This window comes from Mesoplodon bidens, assembly GCF_964165515.1.
Source record: "Mesoplodon bidens genome assembly, chromosome: 5".
In the NCBI taxonomy this organism is placed as follows: domain Eukaryota; kingdom Metazoa; phylum Chordata; class Mammalia; order Artiodactyla; family Ziphiidae; genus Mesoplodon; species Mesoplodon bidens.
This window is the reverse complement of record NC_138161.1, coordinates 99288068-99303887: the sequence shown is the minus strand read 5'-3', so window position 1 is coordinate 99303887 and position 15820 is coordinate 99288068. Positions and strand designations below refer to the sequence as shown.

Here is a 15820-nt window from a genome sequence, read left to right as displayed (position 1 = left end):
CCAGGCTGTCTCAGCAAAATCTGGGCCAAAGGCAAACCAGCTCATTTCTATTCTTGGAAAAACAAATCGTAGATTTTAGTCCTGTTCCTTTGGTAACCACAGGAGGCAGGTGAAAATGTCTCTGTTGGAAGGCTGGACAATCCTCCACAGATTCCCAAAATGAGAGAGACTAGTCAACGTCTTGGGTGGTAGAAGCCAGTGCTCCTCAAGGCCAAGGGTCTAGAAACTCCATCACATTTGCCCTCTTAGAGTCAAGTAATCCAGGGCTGACCCAGGCTCCACACTTAAATTATTGTGTGACCACAGGCAAGGTCACAATCTCTCCGTTTCTTCATTTAAAAAATAAGATGGGACGGGGGGTGGCATGGTTAGCTTAACTCACTTCTTTTGTTTCTTTCAGATTTTACCTCTTTAATTTAAAATGTTTACTTTAAAGCACATCTCAAATATTGAGGTACAATAACAATAAATTTCATCTCATGATATTGGTTTTTCTTTGGGGTCATTGTCCCTTAAATAGACTCCCTCAGGTATGGAAAAATAATAAACCAGCTGTATTTTTGAGTATGCCACTTTCCCAGACCACTGGGAGATTGTTCTGAAAAACTCTTCAGTTACATAACTCCTGTTTCTGCTTAAACTTTCTATTTTCTTGTCCATTTGTAATTTAAATTTTATTATGGAAAACTTGAAACATATGCGAAAGAATTTTATAATGAACTGCCAAGGGCCCATCAACCAATTTCAACAATTATCCGCATTTTGTCAATCTGGTTTCATCTCCCCCGCCCGCCATTTCCTGCTCCCTCTATGTTTTTGGCAGAAGGGGATTCTGGAATATTTTTAAGCAGATCTCAGACTTCATATCTTTTTACTGTTAGGGGCTTTACTTTGCTTATCTAACAGAGAAGGCCCTTCTTTTTTCGTAAAATATAACTACAGTGTCATCATTATATACAGGCAGGTTGTAAGAGGCAACACCTGTAGCAGTGATACAGGAGTCTTTGAATTTGTAGTGAATTCACAGTGGAAAGTCCTTTCCTCCAGAAACAGTGGTAGAATTCACTGAAAAGCATCTTGGGGTTTGAGCGGCACTTGCCCCACCCCTTAGGAGACTTTCAGAAAGCAAATATAGGCAAGGTCTTTCCAGAGTGATGAATGTAACTAGTGTTTACTTAGCACCTACTATGTACATCTCCATATGCATCGTCTCCTGCAACCTTTACACCAAAGCTAAGAAGTGGAAACCAAGGCTCTGGGAGGAGGTTCCCAAATATTACTTTCTGATTGATCAATATTAGAATATCACATTAACCTGGCTCTATGCCAAAACAATAGGTGATCCCTGTTTCGCATCAGCGTACAAGGCTATTTGGTTTGTACCTTAATCTAACCTGATGTTTAACTGCTGTAGAAACAATAACTAGTTCATTTTTTGAGGTTCCCTGGCAAATAGTTAAATGAGGATAATAATATTGTAGTCAGAGGGAGCATGAAAATGCCTTCCCCTTCCCAGCCCAGGCTAAGAGGTGCCACTCAGTCTTCTTCCCCTCTCTTTAGTACCCTTTCCCCAAATGGATAGAATGCAAACCTTAGTGCTTATAAATCACTCGTGGTTAGAGGACATTTGCAGGTTTGTGCTTGAAAGGTTTGAATTTTTGCTTTGGGAACCTGTAACCTTTTATTCAGTAAGGAGCGTCTTTATTTAGCAAAATGGAGTGTGCTTTGTTAAACATGTTTGTCAGTGGGAAGAGGCTCCTTGAAGTATTCTGGAAGGGGAAAAAAAGGAATGGAGGTGTCTAAGAGAAAGACAAAAAGGCAGAAAGTGAGGGAAGGAATAAAAACAAAAGAACCTTCATAAGTCCCAGATTGATTTTCTGACCCAGTTTGAGATGAACTCTGGTAACTTACATTGTGTGTATTTAAAATGTCCTTCTGCAGACCCAAAGGAATGGGCAGACCTCTAAGCACTTCCCTTGGTAATGAGACCATCCCAGCAAGTTTACTGTGAAGCTACTGAAGCTTAAGCTTCAGGGCCTCTTCCTTGCACTGACCACTCCCAGAACCTTGGCAGAGGCACTAGAAATGTCCCATGCTCATGTGTATAAGTGTCAAACCACACAAAACCCAGATCCATCCCTGCTTCAGGAATTGAGTTCTCAAGAGAATAATGTGCCCATAACCATATCTTGGTAAGTTCCAGACTTCCCTAGTAGTGGAACTTCCCTTTCTTCCTTTAAATTCTCTTTATAATTTGCAAGGATTTAACCTACTTTGTGTTTTATTTGTGCAGATGAAATTATGCAGCAGGAAATCAGGCCCTTGGTGGCAGTGGATATAATTGAACAACTTCACAGACAATTTGCCATTCTTTCAGGTAAGGGGCAAATTCATTTGCATTTCTAGATTTTGTTGGGAGGTCTTGCTGGGAGGGCCCAGCCTCTTGAACTTGATTAACATTATGCTCAAGTCTCAGTCATCCCTTAAGCCTCACCCAGGACTAGAATGAACTGAGGAATATTGAGCGGGAGGAGGGTGGCATCTCATAGATGTTACTTCTTTTGCTGTTGGGTGAAATTTGATCTTTCCCAAGGGAGTACATTTCTTTGAGGTTGTAAAGAACAGAGCTGAAAAGATTTTGAGGAAGGAAAAAGAAATAACTACTGACATTAGTTGTCACCATCATGTTCTTCCAATATTCTTGTTGGATGTTCTACCAAGATCCAACCTTAAGAGAGTCTTGGTTTTAAGGGCTCATGAACAGTGCTGAGGTTATTTGTTCTCTGAGAGATTTGTCTTTTACTCTTAGCTCTTATGGATCTAATTTTAATACATTGATTTCCATTAAGCATTTGATTGGGAATGAAGAGAGGCTAATATTAATCAAAAGCTAGAAATCTTCTGAGCCTAGGCATAACCCTGAAAAGTTGCCATTACTACAATACTATTCTTTTTTATGCCCTTAGCCCAGGGTGACATGACTTTAATTACTGAAACTGGAGGTATAGACCAAACCCTAAATTATAGTTAGACCTTTCTTGGAAGCATGGGGTAGTGAGTGTAGATGTCCTCAGCACATATCACAGAGGAATAAGATGGCAAGTCAGTCTCTCCTTTTACATCTGTTCTGAAAAAAGCAACAAAGTCATCTTAGTTGTATCACAGAGAGAATGTGTAGTTGATATGAATTTTACTCTACCATATGAGATGTAAAAAAAAAGTCACATTACTTTCTCTAAATCTTATTTAGTCTGCCGCAAACTCCTCATACTACTGAGTTGGAGAGAAATGCAATTTCCATTATTAGGATACCTCTCTCCATCTCAGAGTTATATCCTAGGTGGGGGCATCTTACACAATGCAGAACCTTCTGGGGAATTCTCTGGTCTTTCCTTCACATTGGTCATTGCTCAGATACTCACTGAAAGCTCCGTAAATACAGGGTTCTCATTTTAAAAATTTCTGCCTGTATTGCTAATGCTTAGAACAGGGGCCAGAACATAATACATGCTGAGGTTGAAGTTATCCAAGTCCTCCTGCTTTGTCCTGTGAGGCTCCCCACATCCCCTGTCTAGGCACCACTGCCTCGACCCTAGTGGGAGTGCCTAGCCAGCCTCCTGCAGGTGAAGTGTCATAGCTTCCCACAGTGAGCCTAGGATAGTGCACAAGAAAAGGCAGCATGGGAAACTGTCTCTGGGTTTCTGGCAACTGCTGCTATGGCCCTATGTCACAGAAGGCCCAAGGCCAGCATGCGTTAAGGTCTGGAATGGATGATGGGGTGGGTTGGGTGGATTCCTATAGTCTTACACCAAAACTCTAATGCCTCAGCTCGGAACATGATTCTGGCATATAAGATTGCACAATAACTCATCTGGGGGAGAAATCCATTGACTGATTGATACATTTAAATATCCAGAGTTATCTCTTTGAGTAATATTGAGGCATTTCTTTCTATGCTTAGCTCTTAGAGGCAGTATAGTGAAAATCATAAACTGGTGCCAGACAGCTCTAGATATGGGTTTAGATTCTGCTATTGACTAGCTGTATCATGTTGGGTAATTTACTTGTCTAAGCTTCACTTTCCTCACTTGTGTAATGAATGGGATCATCATAATTTTGAGGATTAAAGACATAATGTATGAAAAATGCTTAGTGTTGCAACTGCCAACTAAATGTTTGTTCTTTTTTCCTGATATATTTCAATCCATAAAAATGTTTATTTTAATCCATAAAAATGTTATTTTATGAGCCATCTAGGTTCATATTTCAACACAATTTGTTTTTTAAAGTATATAACTGAAAAATAATTTTCAGTATGACAGCATTTTTATAAGGGAACAAAACCAAACAGTGAATATAGTGTATAATGCCACAGTTAAGTCAGGAATAGAGGTAATTTTCACTCTTTAATGCAGAACATAGAACTGAAAACTCACACTGGACCAAGAGGACACCTCTGCTTTAGGAAAGGCAGTTTGTGGCAGAGACAATGCTTTCATTCCTGAGCTTCTTTTGTCAGCTTGTTGCCTCAAGTTTGACCTTCTTATGAGAGGGAAGCATGGATTAGCTGTGATAACATTTGCAACACTACAAGTCAGGAATATTATCAGCAGCCATGGGGTTCTCCGAGTCAGCACTTTTTTGGAATCAGCAGTCCTGCTTTTCATCTTTAACTGTCCCTCTTCACCTGGCAGGGGCAGCAAATGTCAGCAACAAGGCTGCCGTGGGGGCCTGTGTAGTTGTAGTTGTAAAACAGAAATCTCTGCAATTAGGTCTTTTCCCATGGCTGTGACAGTCCAGCTGTGGCATCTGCTCTGAGTCACAGCAGTTTTCCTTGTCCTGATTCAGACAAGCAGGGTGAAGATGTTCTAGCTGCAGACTTTTCTACAGAGTCCACTGAGATCTGGAGAGAGCCAGAGGCCCCATCAGCCAGGCATGCTGGGAAAGAGAGGATGGAACCTTTTTCTCAGTGAAGCCCCAGGTCCCTGGCCTGCTGTGTTTTGTGAGTGTGCTCCCCTGGCTGGTGGAAGAACAGGGCTCATTGCATGATGCCTGACCCAGATTTGTGGCCAGATGGTTTGAAACCTCTGGATGGCGAGGACAGTGAGCAGGGCCATCAGCAGGAATTCGATAGTGACCAGGGCTAGGGTATCTGGCGGCTCTGACCTTGGAAGACAACTTGAATGTGCCCAATGAACTTGGGATATTTCTAAGTTCATGGATTAGCTAGGAAACAAGAGAATATAATCAGGTTAGTGTGATGAAAACACTCCAGGTTTTGGACTCAGACCATCTAGGTTCATATTTCAACACAATTAGTAGGTTGCTCTGAACAGGGTTTCTCATCTGTAAAGTGGGTTGTTTTAAGGATAGTGCTTAGCACAGTATCTGGCTACAAGAGAACTTAGCCTATAGGACATGTCTGTTTGTTTTCTAAGTATATAACAAGAGGTCTGGAGGTAGAAATTCTTGGTATTTGATGAGTGGCTCAACAACATTTAGGCTGGCATCTTTGTGATTCTCTTGATGTTTCTCTTGTTTTTAAAGTCTTGACCCCAAGATGGTTACTACAGCTCCAGACATCAAGTCTGTGTCCAAAGCAGGAAGAAGGAAAAGGAGCAGTGATGGTTTCTTCTGTTCCTTTTACCAAGAGAGCAGTAACTTTCCTAGAAGTTCTTGGTAGACTTCTGCTTATGTCTCATTCCAGAACTATGTGATGTAGCCATTCCTAGCAGCAAGGGAGTCTGAGAAGGCAAACGTTTAGCTTTTTAACCACCACAGTAGAAGGTGGTCAGGGAAGAGGGAGGTTGGGAATAAATTAGCCACTTACCAGTGTCTGCCATAATGCCTTTCCTTTAATTATGTGGAATTATCCTTTTATTTTTCTTTTAATGGTTATTTTCCCTCTTGGAATTACTGCCTGAATTTCTCTCTCTTTCTGTCTCTCTCTCTGTCTCTGACTCTGTCTCTCTCAACACCTTTAATCCTTTTAGAAATAATTAATAGTGAAGGCATGAAGTACTCTTAGGCTTGTGGAGTCTGACATCTGCCAGCATTTGCACAACAATGGAGCCCAGGTTTGGTAGAGGTGGAGTTCCTGGCGGCAAGTGGGAAGTTCTCACCTGAAACAATGGAGAATGTCAAACCAAGGAAGTGAGCACAGTTAAAACCGGTATCTAAGTCAGAGATGACAGACTTGAGCTCACCTCCTCTCAAGAAAACACCAAAATCACAGCTAACCGCTGAACAACCATCAACAAAAAAGACTGGAACCTGCTAAGTGAGGGATGGAGCTAGTAACTTGGCACCTGGGGAATGAGAACCACTGCTAGAAGGTCTAGAGCAGTGCTGTTTAATAGAAATATAATGTGACCCACGTATGTACTTTTTTTTTTTTTTTTTGCTGTACGTGGGCCTCTCACTGTTGTGGCCTCTCCCGTTGCGGAGCACAGGCTTCGGACGCGCAGGCTCAGCGGCCATGGCTCACGGGCCCAGCCACTCCGCGGCATGTGGGATCTTCCCGGACCGGGGCACGAACCCATGTCCCCTGCATCGGCAGGCGGACTCTCAACCACTGTGCCACCAGGGAAGCCCCCACATATGTACTTTTAAATTTTGTGGTAACCATATTAAGAAGGCAAAAAGGAACACAGGAAATTAATTTTATTTATTTATTTATTTAATTTTTTTGAGCATTAAACATTTATTTAATATTTTCAAAATTATTTAATTACATTAGGAAAGAATACGTAGGATAAAGAGGCAGATGTGGGATTATAGAATGCATCATTATATGCACATATAATGAAAAATTATTGGACATATATAACATATACCCAAGCATTAGCAGAAGTTATCTATGGCCAGTTTATATTGTTCCTTACTCATTTCCATATTTAGTTTTCTTCACAATAATAATTTTAATCCCTTTTAAAATAATAGCAGGAGGAAGCACTTTCTGAAGGCTTACACATTTCAGTAATGTGTTTTTTAGGTTAGGCCGATGTCAGTTACAACAAATTCCCAGCCCCCTGACTCATAATTATTTTATTTATTTATCTTTTTTAGGAAAACAATTTTAATAATTTTATTTAACCCGGTATAGCTAAAATATTGTTCCAACATATGATCAATATTCAAAATTATTAATGAGGTAATTTACTTCTTTGTACTAAGTCTTGGAAATCTGTTGATAGTTTGTATTTTCCACTTACAGCACACCTCAGTTTGGACTGGTCACATGTCAAGGGCTCAGCAGCCACATGTGTCTAGTGACTATTGTATTGGGCAGTGCAGGCTACAGAAATGATTCTCAATCACGTTGGACCAAATGCCTCTTTTTTTTTTTTTTTATAAAGTTATTTATTTATTTTTGGCTGCATTGGGTCTTCGTTGCTGCGCGGGCTTTCTCTAGTTGCGACCAGCGGGGGCTACTCTTTGTTGTGGTGCGCAGGCTTCTCATTGTGGTAGCTTCTTTTGTTGTGGAGCATGGGCTCTAGGCACGCATGGGCTTCAGTAGTTGTGGCACGTGGGCTTCAGTAGTTGTGGCTCACGGGCTCTAGAGAGCAGGCTCAGTAGTTGTGGCACACGGGCTTAGTTGCTCCGCAGCATGTGGTATCTTCCTGGACCAGGGGTCGAACCTGTGTCCCCTGCATTGGCAGGCGGATTCTTAACCACTGCACTACCAGGGAAGTCCCAAATGCCTCTTTTTTTATAACAAATAATTTGTATTTCCCCTCACCATCCTGAAATGAAATGTATAGATACTGTAGTAATCTGCATTAGTTAGGGTGGGATAAAGAGCTATAACAAATAGACTCCGAAGTGTATGTATAGTGGCTCAAATGAACACAGTAGAAATTTAGTTCTTACTCTTGAAACAGTCAGCATGTATGTATGGTCAGCAGACAACTTTTCTTCACGTTCATGAATGAAGCCTCCTTTCACTTTGTGACTCTTACTGATATTATCCATTTTGTGTCTTTCTTATTAGCTGCATCCAGGAAGCAGACAGGGAAAGATAGCATACCACTTCTTAAAAGCCTCAGCTCAGTAAGAGTACACACCACATTCCATTGACTTGAACCCAGCTCAGTCTTGTGGATACACTTAACTGCAAAGGAAGCTGGGAAATGTAGTTTAGCTGTGTGCCCAGAGGGTGAACAGCCACCCCCTACTTATTTATGCATATACTTAAAAAAATTAAATGTAAAGGAGAGTTGTAATGTGAAGGAGAAAGAAAAGGAAACAATAGTAAAATAATGTGTATTTCAATATGTATTTCCAGCTACTCTAGAAAAAATAATGAAGTAGTCAGGTGCTTGCCCCTGTACATGGAGTCACCATGAATGTAGCAGGTGCAAATGCTGGGATGTGGTATGGGTGACCAGACATCCTGAGTGGCCTTACTGTAGTAGTTTTCTAAAATAGTAAACAATTGTTGACAAAGTTCTGAACAAGGTGATAAAGTATTATCTTCTGTCAATGTATAGGGTTGTTGCAATTTCTGGAAAACTCAGTATATTTTGGAACCCTTTAAAAATATTTTATGATTTGTGACAGCATGGGTGGACCTTGAGGGCATTATGCTACGGGAAATAAGTCAGACAGAGAAAGACAAATACTTTATGATCTTACCTAGATGTGGAACCTAAAAACTGAGCTCAGGAGCAGAGAACAGGTTGGTGGTTATCAAAGGTGGGTGTGGAGTGGGGAAAATGGGTAAAGGTGGTTAAAAGGTACAAACTTCCAGATATAAAATAAATAAGTTCTGGGGATATAATGTATAGCATGGTGACTGTAGTTAATAATACTGTATATTTGAAAATTGCCAAGAGAGTAGATCTTAAAAGTTTTCACCACAAGAAAAAAATTTGTAACTATGTGAGGTGCTGGATGTTAACTAAAATCAATTTTGTACACCTTAGACCAATACAATGTTTTATGTCAATTATATCTCAATAAAACTGGAAAAATATTTTTAAACACTTTATGATTGTATGTAAAACAAAGAGTCTAGGATCAGATATATAAATGTATCTTTTAACATGCTGAGTTTCTGGTAAGACATTCAGAAATCAAACAAGATGTGAGACAATTCTTTATTACATAGGTCAGATTATTTAGTATCCCAGGCCCTGAGATTTCCCAGGTGCCTCCCAGTGAGTGGTGCTCCCATTTTCCCAGCTAAAGTCAGTTCTTCTGGGGAAGAGAAAGGGAAAATAGACACTGGGAGGCAAATAGCAGTAACCACTTCACTCTCTCTCCCACTGTCGCTCTTCACCATCTTCCTGTAGGATTTCCCAATGTTCCAAATTCTCCTCTAAATGATGCAAGTCTTTATGCCAGCCAACACCCAGATCCTTATGGGAATGGTCTTATGTACCCCAAGCACTTGCTAGTGTTTTCTGCAGTAAAGCTAGGATTTAATGTATAGGTAGAAATAATACCAGGAGGAGTGATGTTTATTTTATTAAGTCACCATTGTACAATACTTAGTTCCAAGGAGTCTGGTTTTCTTTACCTTCCTTGAATAGGGCTTCTTTGCACAGTCTTTCTTCCTTTTGCATTTCCACGTTTCCTCACAAGGTGGCACTGAATGCCTTGTTGTGGATGGAGGCTCAGCTTTGTTTCCTTGGTGCTTCTGTCTCTAAGACTAACAGACTAAAGTTCAACAGCACGTGGTGTCCCCAGTTAACCTCAGGCCTCTCTGGTGTTCAGTGTCAGTATTAACCAAGATACGAGAAAACTCTACCCATCTTTCTCCATTTAGGCATGAATACCTTTCATTATAATGAAAAGGTTAAATCATGAAATGGTATAATCATATCCTTATGAATATTTTACAGTGTTTTGGTTCCTTGAAATATTTTAGCCATTCTCTTGGCAAATATTGTTTGTGCAATTAGTACGGGGTTACAATGCATCTAAATTAGCCTTACCCCAGATGTAACTTTTCTTAATTCACATTTCTCTGAAGCTTCCTATGATTGTGAAACTAGAAAGAGGAAGAATATTTATTAGTTGAAAACGCATAGTATCCTGATCTAAATTGTTTTCAATCTTGTCAAACAACTAATCTTCAGGTATCTTTTTTTTAATTTAAAATAAGTATACAGGATTTAAGAGGCATTTCCTGGAGAAGAATGACTGGTCATCCAGACAAATATCACAGTGATTGGTCTCTGAAAGCCCAAGACTCACATTGACAATACTTATAAGAGACTTGTATAGAAAAACCACAATGCTGACTTACTCTTGACATGATACAAATACTCGTGTTTGCTCAGTAGCGCATTCTCTCCCTTGAAACAAATTTACATGGAACAGCAGAGTATAAGCAGAAGATACCAGGTGTGGACTCAGAGCAGCAGAGTGGATTGGATGATCCTAATGGCGGTGTCATCAGGTAGACTGGAGACATGGCCTGGATACTCGAGGTTGTGGGCCAGGACCCTCTCTCCTTAGGATAGCTGCCTGCCTTTGCTTCTCTGAGTCTCCCTTTTCCGTAGTTTCTTCATTGATCCCACACCCTCAGTAATCATGCAGTCCTCATTAAACCACACACTGCACTGATGCCTCTTTCATTAGATATGTGGAATACGTGCGGCCATTTGCAGTTAACTTCACTTGGGAGCCGTGTTCCACTGAAAGTAGCCTCCCTCCACGGGCGTAGCCTGGAAGGTGCTCCCAGCACTTCAGCTCATGTCCCTCTGCCTAGGGTGCAAGTGCTCCAACTTTCTTAGTCCTCGCTGCCTTAGCAGCTCAGTCATTTTTTCACGGCCCTTTTTGGCCAAAAGCAATGCCTAACAGTCAAAATAACTTAAGTCTATATGTCCTGACAACTTAGTAGCTGTTTGAAAAAATAAATACACAGTTGAAAGAAAAAGTAATATTTAACTTTCATTCTTAGAGAACCACAGTTATCTCAAACCTTGGAATCAGTCTAGACATCACCACCTGCATTTCCTGTTCCACATTGATTTTCATACTGCACTTGCTGTTTGTTTTTGTTTTGTTTTGTTTTTTTTTTCTGCGGGACACGGGCCTCTCACTGTTGTGGCCTCTCCGTTGCGGAGCACAGGCTCCGGACGCGCAGACTTAGCGGCCATGGCTCACGGACCTAACCGCTCCGCGGCATGTGGGATCTTCCCAGACCGGGGCACGAACCCGTGTCCCCTGCATTGGCAGGCGGACTCTCAACCACTGCGCCACCAGGGAAGCCCTGCACTTGCTTTTTATCCCAGCAGCCACCAAACCCCCAACTTCCCAAAGATGCAATGCCATTCAGAAGAATACCGCACAGTTTAATATTGAAATTCCAAACTACCTCAGGCTAGTAGCAAGCAAGGCATCTGACACATGCCAATTATTGCTGTTTTCCCCCCAGATTTAAAATATTCATGGTGGTTTTGTGAGTTCACTGTGGTTCCCTGTTTGGGAACCATGGAGCTGGAACATAGTCATGTGGGTATGTCTAGGGACAAAGAGATTGAGAAATATCATCTGTTTAATATAATCTGGTGGCCTCTGCTCCAGTGACTTAAATATTTGAATACTAATTTTACACTTTTCTTCTCACAGGGATGTCTTATATTCCCTTGTAAGAGTTACTGAAGGGCAGCTATTATTGCCTCCTTGCAAGAATAATAACCGTAATAATGGTTACCATTTATTGAGCACCTATATAATAATAAACACTCTGCTAAAGTGCTTTTCATATATGTTCTCACTTAATCCTCACAGTACCTTTTGAGGTAGGTACAGGTAATATGCCTATGACATAGATACATATGTATATATAAGGAAACTTGTATTTAAGTGTCTTGCTTAAAATCACATAGAGATTAAGTGGTAAAGCAGAATTTGAACAAGCCTGTCTGATTTTAGAGCCAACTCTCTCTCTCTCTGTTTTTTTTTTTTTTTTTGGCCACGCCATGCTGCATGCAGGATCTTAGTTCCCTGACCAGGGAGTGAACCTTTGTCCCCTGCAGTGGAAGTGCAGAGTCCTAACCACTGGACCGCCAGGGAACTCCCTAGAGCCAGCTCTCTTAACCACCATACTCTTTCACCTTTGATATTTACTAACTACAAAAATAAAGAGCAATATTATGTATCTGTGTTGGCATTATTTACTATTCTACCTATGCTAAAAATATTTAAATCAGTGTTATCTTTTATACAGTAACTATCTTCAAAGGATTCAAAAATTGAATTCTCACAACACCCCTGAGTAAGCATGAAGGAGAGAGACTTGTTCGAAATAGTTCAGTGTCAACCTTCCGGCATTCTGCTCTGAAATAATATAGACAGAAAAGGGGGTGGCTGATGCACATCTCGATGTTAATTGAAGTCCCTTACCTGCAGAGGTGTGATATGAAACATTTTGCTAACATCTTGACCACCTGTTTTTGTTGCAGGAGGCCGAGGGAAAGATGGTGCCCCCATCATCACTTTTCCAGAGTTTGTGGGGTTTAAACACATCCCAGACGAGGACTTTCTGAACGTCATGACCTACCTCACCAGCGTCCCCAGGTGAGCTGAACACAGTGCTCTGCTGCCTTCCTTGTCACTGGCTTTGTCCTGAATTTCCCATGTGGAAGGGCTGGGGTGAGATGGAATCTTCCCTGAGCAGAGCTCACACTGGCATATAACTTAGTGAGTTTTGCTTATCCATCAGTCACAGACAAGGGATGTGGAAAGAGACTAGAAAACAAAGTTACACGAGTATCGGTTTTGATTATGGTGTGCACATACGCAGTACTTAATAAACATTGTTGAGTGAATGAAAAATTGATTGAATCGCTAATGCTGCTCTTGTTCCTTCAGGTTCATTGCTCTAGATTAAGGTGATTCTGGCTTCCTGGGGCCTGTCGTCTCAGACACCTGGCCGCTGCTCAGGGAGGTCAAGCCATGTTAAGAGTTATTTATCTCCCTCAAATAAGGAATTCAGGGGTAGATTTTATAGTTGTCATTGTCAGATGGAGAAACTAAGTCACAGAGCAAGGAAACTAAAAGTCCAGGAACAAAAACTGTGCCTAAAGCTGAGACCAAAACAGAGATGTTTTTGGGCATCTGCTACTTCCACCTCTCTGGCCCAGGTCTCACATATTTATGCCACTTAAGTCAATAAATAGCCAGATCTCCAAGGGATGGAATGTGGTACAGAGTTCAGATTGGTGACAAACATTTTATAGACATAGATGGAGCTGGGCGTGGAGTCCAAACCCAGTTCTCCCAGAAAGCAGACTTGGCCAGGAAAGGCCCTACCCTCCATGGGTCTGTATTGCTTAGGATACTGTCTGTTACTTAACTGCTTTGTGGTTAGGAGCCAGGGATGTGCTGTTTTGCTTGCTTTCCATCTGCCTCATATGATTTAGAGGTAAACACCAGCTCTGTGATTGAAAGGCCACCTGGAGTCTGATCCCACCTGCAGAGATTAGGCAGTTGATTAGTTTGCTTTAACCAAACCCACTCTTTTTTGGTTTTTTTGTTTTTGTTTTTTTTTACCCTTCTTACTTCTTCAGAGAAAGCTATGGATTTATTTTTAATGTACTTCTTCAAAATTCAGTACTTACATTTCACCATTTCCCCTGTTCTCTGCCTCTGATCCTGGAATATTGTATGCATTATGTAGACACGAGAGGATTTGGGCTTTGTTGGTTTGAGGGAAGGATGCTGTATATTTCTGGGTTTTGCTTACATGGTTCTGTCTACAGGAACGCCTTTGCCACCCTTCTAGGCCTGGCTAATTCCTGCACAATCATCAGCCCTTAGTCTGATCTCATTTCTTCAAAGAAACTTGCCCTGACCCCACTTCTGCTCTCCCAGACTCTTTATTTCCACAGAACCCTGAGTGTACCCCTTGTATAATGCCACAGTATATGGAAATTATTTCTGCTTCTTCCATTAGACTGTGAACTAGTGAAGAGTAGGGGCCAATGCTTTTTTTCCCCCTTATTTTCTTTTTTTTTTATTCCTAGCCCAGCACATAGTAGGTTCTCAAGAAGTGATGTTGGTGGAATTTCCAGTTCTGATATAATTCATCTCAATCAAAGCGTATTTGTTATAGGGTAAGAAGCGGGACACTGCCAGATAGAGGGGAACCCCACTCCTCACTCCTGCCTTTTCCTCCCAGGGTTATAGGGAGTTGAACTTGGTCTCCCTCTTTGGCTCAATTGCCTCCCAAAACATTGACCTATCCTTCTGTGAGGAGCAGCAAGGAAGAAGGTGAGCAGGGAGGTGGGTAATGGGTGGAAGTGCCTTCTCCCCATTCTCATTATATTTGTTTTAAACTTACTGTCTAATTTTACTGAATCCCTGGATGCAGTCATGTGCTAAATGAAAAGTGTCATTTTCATCTTGTCCTTGCAGCCTTTTCTGAGTCATGCTGAGGACTGGACATTGAGTGCCATGTGACCCAGTGTAGAGAGAAGCATCAAGGGGTAGAAACCCTATCTCACAGGCAAAAAAGATAAGAAAAATCAAGAGGCTACTGTTCAGGCCTGTTTTCCCTTTTCTGCTCTATGCTTCTTGTATAATTTCTTGTGAACTAGGGAGTATTTTCCTTTCCTAGAATGCAGTTTGTCTCTTGAGAGAGAGTACCTGTCTGACCAGTTATTCCTCTTTCCTCTTCCCGGCATTTGCTCCTACTTGCTCACTGCCCCACCCCTTGTTACTTTCAACATAAAACAGAGACAACGGGTAAGAAGGTCTGAAAGGAGAATTTGACCTGAACTTTGCTCCCCAGTTTCCACTTCAGTTTCCAAAGAATGAAACCACTCCTGTTCCTTTTATGATTCCTATTCATCACAATTTGCATCTTCCTAAATGTTACAGTGGTTACCAGGCACCAGAGCTTTTCCCAGATTGCACAATGTTTTATAGGCAGGTGGAATGACCTACAACAAGGAAGAATTGACACACTAGAAGAGGAGAATGGCAGGATACTCAGCGCAGGGAAAGGAAAGCTCGATGCGCGAAATGAATAAGGATCTCTCATTGTGGCTGGGTTGGGTGAGTGCAGTAAGGCTTCCCACAGTAGCTCATTTTTTATAAGATCTTTGCTGAGTGCCATCAGTGTGTAGGGAGCTAGGTTAGGTGCCATAAAAGACCAAAAAGACCATAAGACAATATCTTGGATCTCAAGAGATTCATCACAGGACTCTGTTGTCATGATATTTTGTGAAATATGCAAAGAAAGTGCTATAGGAGCTCAGAAGAGAGAAAAGTCACTTCAGACAGGAAAAAACAAGGAAAGCTTCAAGAATGAAGTGGGCTTAAAGGATGGATAAGATTTCCACAGGTAGATCGGAGAGGGACATTTCAGAGAGAGAGAGAACGGGATGGTGTTTAAGAGCTTTGGACACAGGCCAAACTGGATTGAAATCCAGATTCTACGCTCCCCAGCTGTGTCTGGAGCAAATGACTTGGCTTCTATTTCCAACCCCCACTCCACTGCTGGATTTTGAAGTTTTAAATAGAGCTTGTCTGGGGAATTACAGACTATCCAGGTTGCCCAGAGCAGAGTGAAAATCCTTTTCAGATAGTAGTGAGAAATGAGACCTGGATAGACAGTGGGGAACAGACTGGGCAAGGCATTTTCCACCAAGTTAAGGAGTTTACGTACAGTGAGCAGGACCAGGCCGTTGGAGGTTCTGAGGAGGAAAATGGCAACCAGATGAATTTGGTGGTGGTGTGCAGGATGGATCACAGGTAGTGGGGGAAAGGGGGCAGGGAGACCAATTAAGGGCTTCTGCCCCGGGATAGGTGCAAAGTGAAGAGGGAGTGAGCTGCATGATGGCAGGAGGGCTGGACAGAA

General features: G+C 41.6%; 1 protein-coding gene across 1 annotated transcript in view; it reads left to right on the top strand.

The window, feature by feature from the left end:
* The window catches only part of MCF2L2 (MCF.2 cell line derived transforming sequence-like 2), a gene marked incomplete at its 5' end in the record, with an annotated part of 240613 nt that overhangs the window by 22771 nt on the left and 202022 nt on the right, over nt 1-15820 (top strand). The window contains 2 exons of the mRNA XM_081235351.1: nt 2294-2377; nt 12420-12534. Of these exons, the coding sequence (XP_081091477.1) occupies nt 2294-2377; nt 12420-12534 (199 nt within the window). The remainder of the gene's footprint in view (nt 1-2293; nt 2378-12419; nt 12535-15820) is intronic.